The sequence below is a fragment of the Telmatherina bonti genome, assembly GCF_933228915.1.
Source record: "Telmatherina bonti genome assembly, chromosome: 17".
NCBI classification, from domain to species: domain Eukaryota; kingdom Metazoa; phylum Chordata; class Actinopteri; order Atheriniformes; family Telmatherinidae; genus Telmatherina; species Telmatherina bonti.
Genome location: NC_136615.1, coordinates 34577709 through 34598294, shown reverse-complemented (window position 1 = coordinate 34598294; position 20586 = coordinate 34577709). Strand labels below are relative to the sequence as shown.

At 42.2% G+C, this 20586-nt stretch overlaps 1 protein-coding gene across 4 annotated transcripts; it reads left to right on the top strand.

Annotated features, from left to right (window-relative positions):
* The first annotated feature begins 16687 nt into the window (after positions 1-16687).
* Positions 16688-20355, top strand: LOC306768355 (excitatory amino acid transporter 3-like). 4 transcript variants are annotated; one of them, XM_079256671.1, is made up of 6 exons: positions 16688-17045; positions 18379-18489; positions 18591-19030; positions 19195-19329; positions 19418-19528; positions 20250-20355. In XM_079256671.1, exons 3-6 carry the CDS (start codon positions 18795-18797, stop codon positions 20335-20337), a joined length of 570 nt encoding a protein of 189 aa, XP_079112797.1. In that variant the 5' UTR covers positions 16688-17045; positions 18379-18489; positions 18591-18794; the 3' UTR covers positions 20338-20355. The 4 variants fall into 4 exon arrangements, with proteins under 4 accessions (XP_079112797.1, XP_079112798.1, XP_079112800.1 ...); XM_079256672.1 differs by lacking the exon at positions 16688-17045 and adding an exon at positions 18121-18249; XM_079256674.1 differs by lacking the exon at positions 16688-17045 and having other exon boundaries at positions 18121-18489; positions 18591-18711; positions 18839-19030.
* Positions 20356-20586: the final 231 nt, after the last annotated feature.

The following is a 20586-nucleotide window of genomic DNA, read 5'->3' as shown; positions in this document are numbered from 1 at the left end:
ATTGTTATTATTGTTAATATGTTATTATTATTATTATTATTATTATTATTATTATATTATCATAATTATTATTATTATTATTATTATTATTATTATTATTATTACCATCATTAGTATTGTTATTATTGTTAATATATTATTATTATTATATTTTAGTATTATTATTATTATTATTATTATTATTATTAATAATAATATTATTATTATTATTTTATTATTCTTATGCTTATTATTGCTAATATATCATTTTTATTATCATCATCATTATTATTGTTATTATTGTTAAGATATTATTATTATTATTATTATTATTATTATTAATAATAATAATAATAACACCTCCACTGCACCTTAATAATAATAATAATAATAATACGTCATAAATGATGTCATAGAAAATACGTCATAAATGATGTCATAGAAAGATGATTATGGTTACCACGGTTACAAATGTAATCATTGCAACCAAACAAAGTCTCCTGACAAGATGACATCATTGTCATGAAAGGTTAAGCCCCGCTGTTGTCATGGTTACATTATAACCCAGAGGAAGTTTGGTGACAGGAGACATATTTCCTAAAAATTCCAAACACAACAAAGTAAACAGGATGTGTTTTCTTTGCACTTCTTTTCACTGTTTAGTTTACTTTAAATAGTGTTTAAAGGTTGTTTTGTTTTTGTTGGATTTTAGTGAAATAATGCATTTGGTACATGCAAACACGACCCAACGTCATGGATATGTTGCCCTCCTGGTATTACCAGGAGAAGGCGAAAGTGTCCTGACAGTCTCAACGTGTAAGGCTGTGGTGGAAACAGAGGAGACACACGTTGAGCTGACGTTACGCTGCTCAAACAGAAAGATTTATTCTTCTTGTGTGACCTTACTCAACCTCACACCACTGACGCGATTTGCGCTCACTAGCGGCCGGATGTCAGATTGCGCTGTTGTGACTGATATTGGTTTTCCATGTTGCATGACAAAGGAAAAAAAAAAAAGATTGAGGGAAAACAGAATTAAATGGGGGTGTTTTTAACCACTTTATCTGTTTTGACCCCACTACACTCTCCCCCACTAAAGAAAGAATGGCTCCTGACATTTGGTAATGTGATTTCATAAGCTAGTGTACTAGAGTGTTCCAGTTATGGTAGAATGGGTGGGGATGGATTGAATAAGGAAATGGGGCAAAACTATAAGTTCCTGCCAGGGGTTGACTAAATAAGAAAGGGTTTACACTTGCACTCAACTGGTGATATGAGGGTTGACCAAGAATATCATATGTGAACTTTGCTGTCGGTCTTGCTCTCCTCTATGACCTCCTCACATCACCTTCTCCTGTATGTCCAAAATCCATTTCATCTCTTTGATCTGGCTCATGATCATCTAACCCTGGTACATTGTCAGAATCTTCAGAGTTTGGTTCCATCCCAACTTCTTGTCTTTCTGGAGGGTATAACTCCCTGGCTGTTACCCTCAGATTAGGCTGGTTTTGAGAATTCTGGCTTGAAACAACTGGTCCCAGTTGTTGAGAAGCTTGCCGTGCCATGACAGATTGCTGTTGTGGAGGATTTACCAGTCCAAAACATGGAAGTTTGCTCCGGAGATCATAAGAATATGCAGATTCCTGCTCCTCATCAGAGTTGTCTGTCTCAGTCTCTGTTTGGTTAGTCCTGTGGCTGTGTTGTTTCGGCCTATTCTGCCATGTCTTTCCTTCAGTTGGTATTTCATCTTCGAGAGGTAGTTCGTTTACTGGCAGGAGAAGATTTCTATGCAACACTCGCATGGTTTTGCTGCCTCTCTCTGGTTGTACTTTATAGACTGGGCCATCTTCAAATCGTTCCACAACGCGGTATGCTACTTTTCCCCAGTAAGTCCGCAATTTCCCAGGGCCTCCTCTCTGTGAGAGATTTCTTACCAGGACCCTGTCTCCTGGTTGGAGGGCAACACCTCTGACATGTCTATCATATTGTTTTTTTACCCTTAACACAGACTTTTGACTGTTTTCAGCCGCTATTGGGTATGCAACATGCATCCTGTCTACCCACCTTTGTACAAATGTCTGGTGATTCTGCGCTTCTATCTCCCTCCTAGTACCAAAAAGCAAGTCAACTGGTAGCTGCGGAGCCCTGCCGTACAAGAGGAAAAATGGAGAAAACCCTGTAGATTCGTGCCTGGTGCAGTTGTATGCGTGCACAATATGGGGTAGATGATCTTTCCATTCACTTTCTATTTCCTCCTATAATGTGCGCAACATTTGGAGAAGGGTGCGATTCAAATGCTCCACTGGGTTGCATTGCGGTTGATAAGAAGTCGTGCGAGAATGAGCAATCCCTGAAAGTTGTTGTAATCTCTGGAAAAGGCTTTTCTCAAACTCCTGTCCTTGGTCATGATGCAACTTTTCTGGGTACCCAAAACGGGGAATAAAGTCCTGAAAGATCTTTTCGGCTGCGGTTTTCCCAGATTTATTTCTCGTTGAATACGCCTGTGCGAAACGTGTAAAATGGTCAACGATCACAAGGATATACTCATAGCCCCCTTTACTAGGCTCCAAATGTAAATAGTCGACACAGACTAACTCAAAAGGTGCACTTGTTGTGATGGATCCCATTTGGGCTTTTGGTGGAATGTTGGGGTGTTTTTGTTTAATGCAGAGACATTTTTTTGTCACATAATCTTCAATGTCTTGCTGCATATGTGGCCAATAAAACCGTTCCCGGGCAAGATGGATGACTTTCTCAGATCCCACATGTCCCATATCATCATGCAAGCTTTTTAACACGACCGGTTTAAGCTGTTGAGGGACGACAAGTTGATTATTTCGGTCCGTCTTCCGGTAGTGTAAACTGTCTTCCACCATTAGCTTCTTCCACTTATAGAGTAGCTTTCTTGTCAGTTTGCTCGTTGTTTTTTTTTTTTCATCTCCTGTTGGAGTCCTTCCTTTCAGTTTCAGAAATACAATCTCTTTATTAACTGGATCATTCAGTTGGGCAGTCCTGATGTCCTCTTGTGTGATGCTAGAAATGCTCTCTGGTGACGCAGCATTCGCATCCTCACTGTTAAGCTGTAGGACAGCCACCCAAGGAACATCACTGTCGTGTGCTGCTTTGCTACCCTGCCACACTGCAGAAATTTCCTCTGACGATACAGCTTCTGTGAAATGATGTATCTGCTGGGGAAGCTTAACTGGGTATCTGGACAACATGTCAGCATCAGCGTTTCTCTTTCCAGGTCTAAACTTGATGTCAAAATGAAAATCAGCTAATTCTCCAACCCATCTGTGACCCACTGCGTTTAGTCTTGCTGAACTCAAGACATAGGTCAGGGGGTCATTATCTATATAGACAGTAAAGGGTGGCGCGTAGTGCACATAATCCCAAAATTTGTCACAGATTGCCCATTTGAGTGCCAGAAATTCTAGTTTGCCTGAGTGAAGATGGTAGTTTTTCTCTGCCGGCGTCAATGTCCTGAACCCATATCCAATCACACGCAGTTTGTTGTTTTGCTGTTGATATAATACAGCCCCAAGTCCTTTGTTTGAAGCATCAGTATGCAATACAAATGGTAAATAAAGGTCTGGATAAGCAAGGATAGGTGGGTTTATCAACATCTTGACTAACCTGGACAACACATTTTGATGCTAAGCAATCCAAGTGATGGGTGTACGGGAGGGGAGTTGTCCCTTGTTTTCTTTTCTTTTCCTTTGTTGTTCTGAGACAAGGTGACTTTACTGTTCTCTCCTTGGTTCTGTAGCAACTCAAACAAGGGCCTGGCTACACGTGAGAAATCTTGAACAAAGGACCGGTAATAGCTGAGAAATCCAAGCAAAGTTCGAACCTCCCCAACTGTGGAGGCTTTCTTTTCTTTCAGAGCCATTACTGCTTCCAAATCCTTTGGGTCAATCTGGATTCCATTCTCTAACACCATCCGCCCAAGGTAACGGATTTGTCTTTGGAAAAGTTCACACTTGGCTGGACGAAGTTTGATGCCATGTGTCGCATCCGGGAGAAAACTTGGCGGAGATGATTCACATGATCGTCAAAAGTTTTAGAATAGCAAAGAACATCATCTAAATATGGCACACAACACTCATCCCTGATGCCCTCTAAAACTCCCTCCATGCACCTCTGGAATGCGGCTGGTGCGTTGGTCAGTCCAAAGGGTATCCTTATCCATTCATAGAGTCCCCAAGGTGTGCTAAATGCTGTTAAATGTCTCGACTCCTCACTCACAAAACCTTGATGATATGCACTACCTTGGTCTAAGATGGAAAACCACAAATTGCCTCCCAAACTGTCCAGCAGATCGTGAATCCGTGGCAGCGGGTGACGGTCAGGGATGGTTTTGCAGTTGAGCTCACGGAAGTGAACACACAGTCGCAGGCTACTGTCTTTTTTCCGCACGCATACCACTGGTGAGGAATAAGATGAGACAGATTTACAGGTCCATCCTCTTTCTAAAAGGTTTTTAATGTACTCCTTTACCTCTTTATATAGTGGTCGTGGAATGGAGTTGTAATTTTTCTGAACAGCCGCGTTGTCTTGTGTCTTGATTTTTAGCTGCAAGCCAGGAATACATCCAATGTCTCCCTCCGCACGAGCAAAAACATCAGACTCATCATTGAGAGATTGTCGCACAACCTTTTGTTCATGGTCAGAAAGATGACCTAGGTTGTCGTCTGGATGCCATTTTTCTGGCCCGGAGTTTCCTTTTGCATTGACGTGGCAATCATCATTTGAGCTTCCAGGGGCAGTGCATGGCAGAGGACTGTCACTGAGGTCTGGTTGTTTCCGAGGAGATGACTGCATGGTTACAGGTTTACTATCTGTGATCTCTTCGAGGCAACCTAAGACTGTCTTTGGAAGTATGAAGAGGTCTCGCTTGGTTGTGTTTTGGACAGGTATTTTCACTATTTTGGAAGCCCCAGCTGGTACATCAACAAGAGCAGGGAACAACTCCAACCCATCTGGCAGCCTACACTCAACATGGGGTTCAAACAGCATTGCCCCTCCCCCAGGATAAGCCCTTATCCTACACTTCACCTCACAAATTTGGCTACTGGGGACTGTTAGCCCTTTCCAACTTTCACCCCCAACCTTTCTGACTCTTCCTGGGATGGCATTGTTTGAACGACAGACTAGAGTTTCAACATTGACCCTCTGAACTTTTAGGGCTTCTGACAGTAAATCTACCAAGCTTAAGTCATCTGCTTGGTGACTGCTTTCCTTCATGATTTCTTGAATTATATTAAAGCCTAACAATGGGCTGCTCACACTCTCCTTGCTTACTAGCATTGGAACACAGAGCGCAACAGAGCCGTGTCGGTGACTTGTGATCTCAAGCAGAACCTCTATCCACCCGTCAAATGGCACCTCTGTCCCATTGGCTGCTGTAAATTTGAGCGGGTGATCAGGCAGCAGAGTCTCTAGTGGCTGAATACTTAGATTTGGCAAGGCCTTCTGTACCCAAGATTTCTCTACTATACTGACTTGTTCCCCACTGTCCAACAACAGCATCTGAAGTTTAACCCCATTAAGACAACAAGTTATCATGCGCCTCCCACCGATCAGCTGTGCAACGTGCTTTCCCCCTGGCTCATTGTTTTGTCTGGAGAACTTGTTAGAAGATGACATTTTCCCTTTAGGGTGTGGCTTTTCTGAGATCGGGGACCCTACATGAAGTCTGGTCACTCCCCAGTGACCTCATCCGGTTTCCCGACTTCTGCAAGCACCCAATTGCTCTGTGCCCCTCTTTTCCACAACAGAAACAGTGTGTGCAATTCCCAATTCCTTGGGAGATACATTGTTGGCACTTCCCTTTTGCTTCTGGTATGGCTGACTGTTTTGGATGTGGTGACATGGAATGTGTGTTCTCAGTTGCTGTGTTTACTACAGGTGTGAGAACTTTCTCAATACTCTTAGTCAAAGATGACACTTGTAATGTTAGCTCTTGAATAGCGGTCCGATTGGCTTGGACTTCTGCCTGCACCTGAACTACATTCTGGGTGTCCTTTCCCTGATGTATTGCACTGACACTGACACTGACTGCTTTCTGCTTGTGCATCTGGCCTGACCTGTTCTGCCTCTCTGTGTCTTCACTCAAAGATTTTGTGATGACTTCTAAAATAAAGTCATCAGTAACACCTATGCCTGAAATGTGTGGTTTAAGGTCTCGTCGGATGTATGCGCATTTTTCATTCATACCTTGGTAGAGGGAATGAAGAAATAATCCCTGTACCAGCTTACTGTCATACTGAAAGCCGGTACTCTGTTTAGAGGCAAAAATAACACGCTGTTTTAGCTCACACTGGATCCCAGTGCGCTGAAAGCGCTTTAACTCGGTTACTGTTCGCTTATCTTTGGTAATGAGCATGTCTTTAAAGTTACCGGGCTTGATTATCTTAAGCACTGTTCTAACAACCTCAGTCTCAGTAAAACCTTCAGTTAGTTCCCCATCAATTTGCTTAGACAAGCTGTTAAAACTTAAATCCGAATCTCTATCTGAAATTTGGCCTCCATGAATCTTAAATTCTCTGCGGGGTAACAATGTAGCAACATCTGCTAGTCTTATCAACCCAGTCACCTGATCAGCAACCACTGTTTGTCGCACAGTCTCACTTATTGCAGATTTTACTGCTGCTTGTTCCGTTTCCGACACTGATGCGACAGCATCTTCTTCAGATGCCTGGCCTGGTTCTCTTGCTTCCTGAAGCAGCTGCAGTTCATCAATGAGGTCACGAAACATGAGTAGGCGAGACATACCCTGGTCCTCCAGACTCTTCATTGTTTTACTTCTTAAGAAGTCAACAATAAAGTCAAAGAGATCCACTTTAGTCGTGTCCTCACCTGGCAAATCTTCATCCACCTCATCTCGGCATGATTCTGCAAGTTTGTAAAGCAAGTCTTTGTTGGCGGCACTGGTCAACTGACGAAGCTGTTGCTGGATTTCCCACTGTAGATCATGAAGTAAGGCCATTTCCGGATACCAAATGTCTTTAACCTGGTTCTTGGCTCCGTACACAGGGGATCAGGAACCCACGGTTCTAACGTGATTAGCACCAGTCCACCAGGGGGCGCTAATCCCGGACGAGCCCCCAAATTTGTTGCCCTCCTGGTATTACCAGGAGAAGGCGAAAGTGTCCTGACAGTCTCAACATGTAAGGCTGTGGTGGAAATAGAGGAGACACTCGTTGAGCTGACGTTACGCTGCTCAAACAGAAGGATTTCTTCTTCTTGTGTGGTCCTACTCAACCTCACACCACTGACGCGATTAGCGCCCACTAGCGGACGGATGTCAGATAGCGCTGTTGTGACTGATATTGCTTTTCTATGATACATGACAAAGAAAAAAAAAAGAGATTGAGGGAAAACAGAATTAAATAGGGGTGTTTGTTTTTTTTTTAACCACTTTATCTGTTTTGACCCCACTACAGGTACACAATGTGACACATCCTCCCCTCCAGACTGACGTAACATAATGACCGTGCTGCATGCTGCTTTGTTTTCCTTTTCTTTTTGTTTTCTATAGGCTACATGTCCGGCAATCAGACATGAAAGCCCGCACACTCACAAGCACGCAAACTTTCCCCCATTCATACAAACACGTACGCAATCACACAAAATGCGTAACGTGTACCCTCCCCACATTGACACTCACACCTACTTGCCCTCTCTCCTGTCTTCCCTGTCTCCTGCCTTTCCTCTCTCCTCCTGCAACATCCCCAGGACCCACTGGGTTTCACTGCGGGCACCTCCACGGCTGAGGTCCGGGATCTCTGCAGGGTTCTAGGACAGAGACACGAACCAAGCTGTCCTAGAACCCTGCAGGAACCCTTCACAGAGCTGGAAGGATTTTAGTTTCAGGCTGCAAGATGGGGTCTATATATAATGTTGGCGACATACGTCATCGTTTATGTAATCTCTGACCACACCCACACACCAGGACCCCTATTCTATACCAGGAGCGTGGCACCAAATACCATGCCCACAAAGGGGCGGGACTTCAAATCAAAGTTTATGTTAAGATGGCACCTTGTGAAGACTCTGTTTAGTGATTATTATTATTATTATTATTATTATTATTATTATTAATAATAATAATAATAATATTTCATGCTTGTATGTATCTTTAAAAGATAGAAAGACACACACACAGATACATCACACTGGTCGGAATAAATACGTCATAAATGATGTCATAAAAAGATGATTATGGTTACCACGGTTACAAATGTAATCATGGCAACCAAAGAAAGTCTCCTGACAAGATGACATCATTGTCATGAAAGGTCATGCCCCGCTGTTGTCATGGTTACATTATAACCCAGAGGAAGTTTGGTGACAGGAGACATATTTCCTAAAAATTCCAAACACAACAAAGTAAACAGGATGTGTTTTCTTTGCACTTCTTTTCACTGTTTAGTTTACTTTAAATAGTGTTTAAAAGTTGTTTTGTTTTTGTTTGATTTTAGTGAAATAATGCATTTGGTACATGTAAACACGACCCAACGTCATGGATACACAATGTGACACATCCTCCCCGCCAGACTGACGTAACATCATGACCGTGTCATGGATTTCCAAGCTGGGTGTAGCTCTCTGTGGTGTCTGGCGGAGGCGTGGCCTGTGGTTAAGACTGCACAGCTGAGCAGAATCGGGATCATGCTCCTCACCTGCTTATAAGCCCCAAGCTGTTCACCAGTCGACGCTGGATCGTTGCCTCTTCTAGGTGTAAACCTCACTTGAGACAATCCACAGCCCTGCCTTGCCTGCCTTGCCTGCTTGTACCATCTCCCAGTCAGTCCTGTCTGCCTGCCTGGATCATTCCCTGCCTCCCCAGATTCTGCCAAGAACCTCGGACGTCAGCCATCTGGTCTATTTGGTGATTGCTCAATTAAACAGTTAAAACTGCTAACCTGTTCCGTGGGTTCATTATGTTTTGTGACAGAAGGATCCAGCCACAAAGATGGACCCAGTGGATCAAACTGCCATGGATGCCCAGAGACCAGAAGCTGGTAATGAACTGTTTTTTGCTGTCTCCTCTCAGGGGAATCATCTGGGCCAACATGCTCAAATACTCAGATCTCTGGATGATATGCAGCAAGCCATGCAATCCCAGCTGAATGACATAACAGATAAAATGACAACCATGCTTAACCAGTTATCTCAGACTTCTACTTCTACACCGACTACTTCAGCGTCTGTCTCTGGACAACCACAGCTCACTCCCAACCGAGAGATTCACATCCCGGACCCCAAACCATTCTCTGGGGATTTAGGTAAATGTAGGGGATTCCTCTTACAGTGTTCACTTGTGTTTGACCAAAAACCATACACTTGCTCGTCTGACAGACCCAAGATTTCATATACCATAGGATTACTGGATTCCCGGGCTTTAACCTGGGCTGAGGCATATCTAGGAACTTCACCTCTCAGTAGTTTAACCTATAGTGAATTCTCGGAGGAGATGAGAAAGGTTTTTGATAACCCCGTATGTGGTCGAGAGGCAGCCAAGAAACTCATGTCCTTACGTCAGGGAGCATTGAGTGTGGCTGAGTTCTCGGTTGAGTTCCGAACTCTGGCAGCAGACTCCAAATGGAAATCCGAGGCTTTAGTTGACCATTTTTTGAGCCGTTTGTCTGAGACCCTGAAGCATGAGTTGGCAACTCGAGACCTCCCTGGACGAGTTAATCTCTCTGACCATCAAGATCGATAATCGTCTCTGTGAGAGGCGGAAGGAGCGAAGAGGAGCCCACTTGTCCTCATCTGGGACAATTACAAACTCCCAGTCCTTTACCCTCCCAGAATTGCCCATCTACTGTTGCCAACGCTGAGGAGCCCATGCAATTGGGAAGAGCCCGTCTCACTCAGGCTGAACGGCAGAAGCGGCTACAGTCGGGTGAGTGCTTTTACTGTGGTCGATTGGGCCATTTTCGTGATGCCTGTCCCATTCGCCCAAAAGACGGGGCTCGTCAGTGAATGTCGGGGTACTGACAAGCAGCATAAAGAGATCCCCGGAGATCCCAACCAAGACACAGATTGAAGCAACCCTTACTTGCCACGATCACACTCTCACAGTTTCAGCCTTGATTGATTCTGGTGCCGAAGCCAATTTCCTGGATGCACAATTGACTGAGAGGGCAGGGATACCCTTGATGCCTCTACCTCATCCCATGACCGCTAAAGCTTTGGATGGTCGACTATTAGCGCAGGTAACTCACACCACCATCCCTGTTAAGTTGAAGTTGTCGGGCAAGTCGAGTTTATTGAGTTTAAGTTAATCTCTGCATCTGACTCCCCCCCGGTACTAGGACATCCCTGGTTGTCACTCCACAACCCGCACATTAACTGGGAGAACGGATCCATTTCCAGCTGGAGTTCTAAATGTTACCAGTCTCGCTTGAGGGTGGCTATGCCATCTACCTCGACTCCACGCAGTAAGAGTATTATTATTATTATTATTAGTAGTAGTAGTAGTAGTAGTAGTATTTCTATCATTAAAAATATCTAATAATTATTATTACCATTATTTTTAATATCATTATTATTATTATTATGATTATCATTAACAATATTTTATCATCATTATTACCATTATGATTATTATTATCATTTCATTCTTGTATGTATCTTTAAAAAGAGGTGATGTGTCAGTTGAAAGATCAGTGTCAAACACACACTGCAAACCGGATGTACCCTCCCCAAACCGACACTCACACCTACTGGCCCTCTCTCCTGCCTTTCCTCTCTCCTGCCTTTCCTCTCTCCTCCTGCAACACCCCCAGGACCCACTGGGTTTCACTGCGGGCACCTACACGGCTGAGGTCCGGGATCTCTGCAGGGTTCTAGGACAGCTTGGTGTGTGTCTCTGTACTAGAACCCTGCAGGAACCCTTCACAGAGCTGGAAGGATTTTAGCTTCAGGCTGCAAGATGGGGTCTATTTATACTGTTGGACACATACGTCATCGTTTATGCAATCTCTGACCACGCCCACACACCAGGACCCCTATTCTATACCAGGGGCGTGGCACCGAATACCACGCCCACAAAGGGGCGGGGCTTAAAAATAAAAGTTTATGTTAAGATGGCACCTTGTGAAGACTCTGTTTAGTGATTATTATTAATATATCATTAATATTTATTATTATTAATATTTAATGCTTGTATGTATCTTTAAAAAGAGGTGATGAGTCAGTTGAAGGATCAGGATCAAACACACACAGATACATCACACTGGTCGGAATAAATACGTCATAAATGATGTCATAAAAAGATGATTATGGTTACCACGGTTACAAATGTAATCATGGCAACCAAACAAAGTCTCCTGACAAGATGACATCATTGTCATGAAAGGTTAAGACCCGCTGTTGTCATGGTTACATTATAACCCAGAGGAAGTTTGGTGACAGGAGACATATTTCCTAAAAATTCCAAACACAACAAAGTAAACAGGATGTGTTTTATTTGCACTTCTTTTCACTGTTTAGTTTACTTTAAATAGTGTTTAAAGGTTGTTTTGTTTTTGTTTGATTTTAGTGAAATAATGTATTTGGTACATGTAAACACGACCCAACGTCATGGATACACAATGTGACACATCCTCCCCTCCAGACTGACGTAACATCATGACCGTGCTGCACGCTGCTTTGTTTTCTTTTTCTTTCTTTGTTTTTTATAGGCTACATGTCCGGCAATCAGACATGGTAGCCCGCACACTGGCAAGCACTCAAACCATCAACAATCTGGCGACGATCAGCAGGCTGGACTGGTCTTCAGACTATGCTGATTGCCAGATGCTGACAGAAAAAAACTCCCCAAGATCTGACTCGGTGGCAGCGGACGATGTCTGCTCGGGTCCTCAGTGCTCCATCTAACCTACTTGCATTCATGTCTGCATTCATGCACTCCAAAAGTTCATTTCTGCTCTTACTCAAATTACTATTGTATACTTTACTTAAGTCTTACTATCCTGTTGATTGCACTCAAGGAATATGAGTAATGTACCTCTTTAGCCCAAAAGAGATGTAAGACTCAGTTCTTTTGTGTTAACTGGACTTGAAATTTTTTTTTACTGGAGGACTTGCTTGAGTTCAGCAGTGCACATGCGCAGTAAAGCACTGCAAGAAGCTTCTGGAAACTTTGCAGACTTGACCGTTGGAAGACTCCGACCTCCTCTTTAGGTAAGTTATTCAACTTAAATATGGTTTCATTTGTCATTTATGACTTTATTATTCACATATTATTGGGACAGGTGATTTTTTTTCTTCATGTAGAAGGTGATAAAAATGTTTGCAGCCTAATGTTAATATTAACACAGGCAACCGGCTCCAGCTCCGCTCCCACATGAGAATCATACAAAATAGATCATGAAATTGACCACATACCTTACAAAAAAAAAAAACCATATATAATGTATATATCTAGTAGCAGCCCGCTCTAGCTCTTTAACACGATGAAAAGTGGGAAGAAAGAGATGAGCCTCACCACGACATTCAAGCTAGCGGCTAACGCTAATGAAAACGTCACTTTTAAGCTCCGGTATGTAACTTAACATAATTTGTCTCGACCCGCTTTACAGGATTAGATTGCAAAATGGCGTGGAGTCGTCCTGGGTGGTTTATTTGGACCTAAACTGGACTCTTCAGTTTAATAAACGAATAAAGGGACTCGGTCAGTGCTTCAATGTTACTGCAACTTATCGACAACTACTCTACAGCTAATTCCACTCAGACACGGTGGCGGTAAAGCGCAGATTTTCAATTCTCAGTGTGGAATGAGAGTCGCTACGGTGTTTTAGACCAAACGCGTTTTTAGCGTCAAAAGCGCTCATGGCTGGTCACTAAACTGCCACTTTTGTGTCAGCGCTCCTGCCGCATTTGCCGCTTGTCTGGAGCGAGCGGCAAACGCGGCGGAAAAGAGAGGGGGGAAAGCGGAGCTTTCCTTCCGGTCAGTCTGAATGATGGCGGTGCAGTAGAGAGATGGCATTGTTTTATTTAATAAATAAAGCTAGAGAACGTCGTCGTAGGGCAGTGATAGTCACTGTTAATGCAACAAGAGCCGCACACAGCAGAGTCGCCGAATACCCCCCCAGAACAAAGCGTTGCTAGGCAACGTATCCTGCTGCGTTGCCAAATCAGTAATATTCAGCTTTTTCTTTTTTTCTTTTTTGCAAGGAATGGTTATCCTAAAAATTGCACGGAGTAAGGGTATTCTTATGTAACAGCAGATGGTGAAAATACAATCATGCCTCCAGAATGTGGGTGTTTTTTTTTCATTATATATACGGAGCTACCGACAGCAGCTCTTTGGAGGAGTTCCAGCATTCCAACACACCAATAGCAGCGCTCATAAACATATTTTTTTCTGTCAAATTATTAAATCTCTAGTTTTATGTGGTCCATTAAAGTCGAAACAAAAACTGGGAAATTGAAATTTGCTTTTTAGAATGGTGTCAGCAGTGGCCTTAATATCTGAGGATAAACAGGTTATCTTCAGACATTAAGGGCTTTAAAAATGAATTGAAAATGTAGAAATAAAGTTGAAGTTCCATTTTTAATATAATTGTAACTTCTGTAAATTCTCTACATATAAAGCATAGAAATTGGACATTGCATGTTCATGTAAAATTGATTTTGTCTGTAGTTAAAAAAAACAACAAAAAAAAACAGTTTATGTTGAGTGCACTTGTGGAGCTAATGTAAGCCTCGCCTCCACTTGTGATATCTATGCATTTAGAGCTATGTTTGTAACATTTTTTTTTCTTCTTTCAGATTGAAAACACGCAATCAACACAGATGCAGTGGACATGTAAGTTTTGCAACTTAACTTGTGAAAAGCGAGGGCAACTCCTCAAACATTATAGACTAAAACATGGTGGTTACACAAGAACATTGCCATTACCATGTCCTCATAAGCAATGCCCCTGCACATTTAAGTCTTTTAATGCACTAAATGTACATTTATCAAGACTGCACTCACTGATTAGTGATCATCATATTGATGCAAGAAATCATGTGTTCCACTGTCAACTTTGTGATTTCAAAGAGCCATGTGCAGAAAAGGATTTTTTTTCACATTTACGTACACATATCTGAATGCGCCAAAAAGTGCAGTGCCCCTACCAGGATTGTGTATTTGAAACAAGTGTCTATTCAACATTTAATTCCCACAAAAGCAAGAACCATGATGGCAGACATATGGATGGGCAGTTGCCATTCAAGCCAGGGATTTTAACGCACACAGATACATTGAGTGAAGCTGCTAGAACTGAAGTGGAAAATGACATTCAAGATCAAATTCAAGATCAAGATGAGGAGGAGTTGGTGGCAAGTAATGCTAATGACTTGGAGGATCAACTTGAGCACAATTTGGCAGCCCTCTTCCACAGAATGAGAACTGTTCTCAATATGTCTGAAAGTGCTGTACAAGATTTAATCCAGCAAATACAGCAGCTAATGGATCTTTCAAGGCCTTTGCTTTTCTATGCCATCCAAAAAATGCTCCTAAACTATTTTCCTGATGCAGATGTGTCCATAGCAAGAGAAATAGTAAATGCAGTCTTGGAGAGCAATGTTATACTGAAACACACTCAGGTTGGAGGTTCCCTATCCACCTCCTGCAAAAGAGCAACGTACACAAAAAAAAGAATTTAAAATTGTGGAACCTGTTGAGTTTATGTTTGAAGGGAAGGAGTCAGTTGTCTATATACCTCTTCTTCAAATGCTCCAGGCTTTGTTAAACAAAGAGGAAATATTGAACAAGGCTCTCAAAGTTAACAGTGGTGATATGCAAGGATACAACACATTCAGGGATGGTTCATGTTTTAAAGAAAATACTTTACTGCTGGAAGAACAATTTACCATTGCTTTGGGTCTCTACATAGATGACTTTGAAGTAACAAATCCACTCGGAACATCTAAAAAAAGAAGCACAAAATATGTGCAATGTATTGGGTATTTGTTAATCTTGCACCAAGATTTTGCTCTTCTCTCAACTCTATACAGTTGGCTCTTCTTTGAAAGACAAATACTGTCAAGGCACACGGATACTCTGAAGTGCTTAGGCCACTCCTTCACGATCTAGTTCTTCTTGAAAAGCATGGAATATATGTGGAAAAACTGGGATCCAGTGTGAGAGGGACTGTTTTGTACATTGCAGCAGATAATTTGGCTGCTCATTCATTGGGAGGATTTCAAGAAAGTTTTGTCTCTGATAAAATATACCGCTTCTGCATGGCTACAAGGAAGGAAATACAAGATAAAGAAGTTAGCGCTGGTCACTTTTGCTTGAGAACAAAGCAACTACATGATCAGCAGGTGTTGGAGGTTCAGCAAAATCCAAACATGGCAAAGCATTATGGTGTGAAAAACACCTGTCCACTCAGTGAACACTTGGAGTACTTTCATGTTGTGAACGGTTTTCCCCCTGATGTCCTCCATGATTTGCTAGAAGGTATTGTTCCTTCTGAGTTTTGCCTTTGCATTCAGGACTTGATAAAAAGAAAAGTATTTACACTTGAGATGCTCAATTGTGCCATAAAGGATTTTCCTTATGCACATTCAGACAAAACTAACCAGCCTCAGCCAGTGTCAAAAACATTTCAAGCAAGAGGGACCATTGGAGGAAATGGTCATGAAAATTGGAGCCTGATCAGACTGATTCCTCTGTTGATTGGTCATTATATCCCCGAGGGAGATGAAACATGGGAAGTTCTACTGTGCCTGAAAGATGTGGTTGAGTTGGTCATGTCTCCAAGGTTTACTGAGGAAATGCTCCATTATCTGGATTTCAAGGTGTCAGAGCATAGGTCTTTGATTCAAAAGGTATTTCCTCAACACAGACTCCGCCCAAAACACCATTACCTGGAGCATTATTCCCATCTGATTCAAGTATATGGACCACTTGTCAGTGTTTGGACGATGAGGTTTGAGGGGAAGCACAAATTTTTTAAGAGTCATTTGTGAAGCCCACAACTTCTGAAATGTTCCCCTGACTTTAGCTGATAGACACCAGAAGATGATGGCCTACCACTTAGAGTCTGCTTCATTTTTCAAACCAGCATTAGAACTTGATAAAGTAAAGAGCATCCTGGTTCCTTCCCTCCCAGACAGTGTGCAGCAATATTTGTCTGCAAGATATCCACCTCAAAAGACAGTCCTTTCAGCAACATCCGTTTTCATAGATGGGATTAAGTATGCAAGTGACATGTTGGTGTCTGTTGGTTCCTGTGCAGGCCTTCCAGAGTTCAGGCAGATTCATCAGGTTTTAGTTGTGGAAACCAGTGTTATGTTCATTTGCAGACCAATGTTTGCATGGTATCATGAACACCTCAGATCTTACGAAATCTGCAAAAGTAGTTCAAGCCTGCTTGTAACCCAGTTAAAGGACCTCAATGACATTGTTCCCCTCTATGCCTACAGAGTGAAAGGCCAGCTGTTTGTTACTCTGAAGCGTTACATTTTGTGCTGATGCACTATTTTATTCTTTCAGAGTTATGGACCAGTCTTGGCCAGTGAGAGTGATGGTTGGTGAAAATGACATTCGCAAGATAATTTTCCAAGAAAAGCCAACGGATGTGGAAGAACTCAAAAGTGAGCTGAAAAAACGACTCAATCTGGCGTACGACTTCATGCTTCACTATGAAGAACCAGATTTCAACAATGCCTTCTGCATATAACTGAGTTGCCTACAAGACCAACTCTGAAGATTGTCTCACTTGAAGACGTAATTGTGACATTGTCTTCAAGCATCCTTTCATCTTCAGCAAGTGATCTGTCTACGGCAAGTTCATCTGACACTGATATTCTTCCACACAGCGAGAAGACCTCCCGTGACCCATGGCCCTCTACATTTGAGATACCATATTTCTCAGTGGATATTGAATATAGACTGAGACAGGGAAACCTAACTTACATGAAAGAAGGAACACGCATGTCAGTTTCACAAGACATGAAACATGACATTTTGCAGAAGCTGGCAGAGGAGATGTATAAATACTCAGCATATCCCCAAGATGAACACTTCTCTATTGTTGCAGAGGCACTGACTGGTAAGCACCCATGCCTTAAAGAGCCAGGATCCACTAGGGCTTGCAATGGATGGAAGACCAGCTTAAAATTCAAAATGGGTAATCTCCGTGCCAAACTTCGCCGTTGTGGAATGGCAGATGTGTCTGTCAACAGTAATAAGAAAAGCAGAGAGAACCCAGATGGACAACCATCAGGAAAAAATCTGAAGAGACCAAAGAGAAGTGTGTGTGTCCCCCCACACTGGAGAAATGTCTCCAACAGATACCTGGTGAAACATCACAACAGATACCTGGTGAAACATCACAACAGATACCTGGTGAAACATCACAACAGATACCTGGTGAAACATCACAACAGATACCTGGTGAAACATCTGACATCTCTGTCCAGAAAAGCGCAGTCCTAGGAACTGGTAAAATACGGCGTAGGACCCTCAAGCTCCCAGGACTCTGGTAGCAAACCCGAGCTTGAGAGATGAACAGCCACCTGCCCTACCGTGGGGAGTTGGGGAGATGGGAGGGGTGGGCGAGAGAGGAGTTTTGGTTTTTTTTTCTATATGTGTGTGTAGAAATGATAAAAATAACAGAAATTAAGTAAAATTAATTAACCTAATTAATTAAATTAAGAAAAATGATTGTATTCCATTGAGTATGTTTGTTAGTGTACTGGGAGCTTTGCTGGTTTCCAGTCTAACCACGGTAGGAATGCAGGGTCTTCAACTGCTCCTTCATTGGATGCAGCAGTCTGTTGCTGATAAGGAGTACTGCAGTCCTGTCAGTGTTCAGGAAGGGTGTGGGGTGGTGAGGAGGGAAGGATTGTCCTTCATCATGGATGAGAGCTTAGCCATTATCTTCTTCATTCCCAACACCTCAGCTGGTGGGTCCAAGGGGCTTCCCAGTACAGAGCTTGTCTGTACTGGGAAGCCAGCATACGTCAGATGGAGGAACATCTATCAGTGACCAATACATTTAATTTGACTTCTATCATGGTTTTTTTTTTTTTTTATGTACACTTCCAGTCAAAAGTTTGGACACACTTTCCCATTAAACCCAATGGGAAAGTGTGTCCAAACTTTTGACTGGTAGTGTACAAACATCGTGACTGCAGCTCCTCCCCAGCTGTCACAGGGTTTGTTTTGATTATCAGGTGTAACAACAACCACTTACTTTTAAACCCACCACAATCATCTTGTTATCACAAGAAACCGGTCTTCCTCCGCACGAGGTAACGAGACAATGAACTCATTATCTCCCAATAACAGCTAAATAAAAGAATAAAAGTAAAGCACAGCTGATCTTCTGTACTTTGCACTGAGATGTTGCTTTATTTTTTCTGTCACTTGTGTCCTTTTAGCTATTTGCCAATTGGAGTCATGTTCCTGATGGCGAGCTTTGTTATTGAGATTGGGAACAACTGGGAGACGGCTTTTAACCTTGGAAAGTTCGTTGGAGCCGTGTTGATTGGGTACGTTCTGTACACACATGCTGGTCATGCGACCACAGCTGCTTGTCACTGATATATTTTGTATAACTGACTTTCACACTGAAAGTTTTGCTCTTTGTCAGACTTATCATCCGGAGCAATAGTTCTACCTCTGATCTATCTGTTATTGGTCCGCAAAAACCCCTTTGTTGTCGTAAGAGGGGTGTTTCCTGCCTTACTGAGGGCGCTGATCATCTCTCGCTCGTAAGAGTTCTCTTAATCTCGATTAAACATTACAAGATCACAGCACTATATACATTAGTGTGTGTATAATAAAGCATGTGGACATGGTAGAGATGTTCAAAAATATGTCTTCCCTTGTGTCTCCAAGCGACGCATCCTCACAGACTTACCAGTGTTGCGAGCGAGTCCTCAACATTAACCCAAGTATCACTCAGTTCATGCTTCCTCTTGGGATCAATATCAACATGGATGGAACAGCCCTTTATGAAATGGCTGCTGCAGTCTTCATCATGCAATTCAACGGCATCCCCATAAACTGGAGCAAGTTATTCACCATTGGGTGTGTTCCACTTTTATTTTTGTTTTTTAACTTTATGTCCCATTTGATATGGATTAGCATTGGTTTGACTAACAAGTTAAACCCAGCTGAAGTCACAGAGTTTAGATCAGGTTTGCAGATGCCTGCTAGTTCAGTATCAACACAGCTTTGTCATCCCTGTGTAGTCTGACCGCGGCAGTCGCCTCTGTGGGACAAGCAGGAATCCCAGCCACAGGAACAACCACCACTCTCTTCATTTTGACCATCATTGAGGTTCCTGCAAATCACGCTTCCCTCTTGCTGGCGATAGAACGGCTGATGTGAGCATAACCTCCTTTCTTGCACATTTAACATCACATAAAACAACATGAAAAAGTAGCTGTTTTACCATGTTCACTGTGTTTCCAGCGATCGCTGCAGTGGAGTTGTTAGCGTCCTGGGAGACTGTTTTGGTGTGGCACTGGTTGAACATCTCTCTACTGAAGAACTGTTGAAAATGAACGATGTAAGCAGTGACAGGTAAAGTCTTTTTTTCTTAAGCTCTTTTGATCCCGTCTAAAACACAATTAGTATCCGTCATGGGCTTGTCAGTGAAGTAATCTCTGATGGTGTCTGTGTACGTTTGACAAGAATAAAAATACATGTGCACGTTTCTGCCACAAAATAGCACGCACAGATTGAGGTTGAAGCCTCCGAGCCCAGGTGTCTCCAACCAGCAAGTCAAAATTCAGAATTATGAGAGATAGAGGAGGAAATCTAAGATGCTTCCACAACTTAGGAAAAAAACCCTATGTGGCTGTTTCTAGTTTTTCTTAACTAATATCTGAAATACCAGTTTTGTCTGACTCTTAATTTCCGAAACTGACATCAACTGATACCAATATTTTGGAGCAGGTTGTGCCAAACAAAAATATCTGAAAAATTATACGATACATCTCGTAAATGTGATCATTTAGAGTTCGAGGAGACATCGCTGAAGAAGTATAATGCATGATACCTGCATGTTGTGTGAAGGTTATGTCACTAAAGAAGGACAAACTGATTCCAATAAAAGCCAAGGATGCATTTTAATGCTGACATCGACCAATAATCAGTTCGCTGATTATATCTCACAGCTCTGCTTTAATGTATATACAATCATTAATATAATGCTGTTGTTTTAATAAACTTTGTTTACGCAGTGTTGGAAAGTGTTGTGTAACTTGTGATTTACAACTGTGTTTTTTTTTCTGTCATTCAGCCTTGTGACAGCTATCTGTGATCCAGATGACTTGCAGCAGCCACATGGTCCTCTCACATTAGAAAGAAAGCCGCTTCACACTTCCTGATTCTCTTCCAGGATATTAGAAAGTATATTGTTATGTTTAAACAACCTGCTCATTCAGTGTTGATAGGGTATATTTAGCTCAGTGGGTTCATTCAGGCGTGTATATAATTTAGCATTTGGTGTTAAAGACAGTCAGTGTATTTGCACACAATAAATATTTTAAAAATGTTTTATAAATCTTTATGACATAAATGTCTTTATCCATGTTTTATATCTGTTAATAAAATATAATTTCAGTTCATTTGTTTTC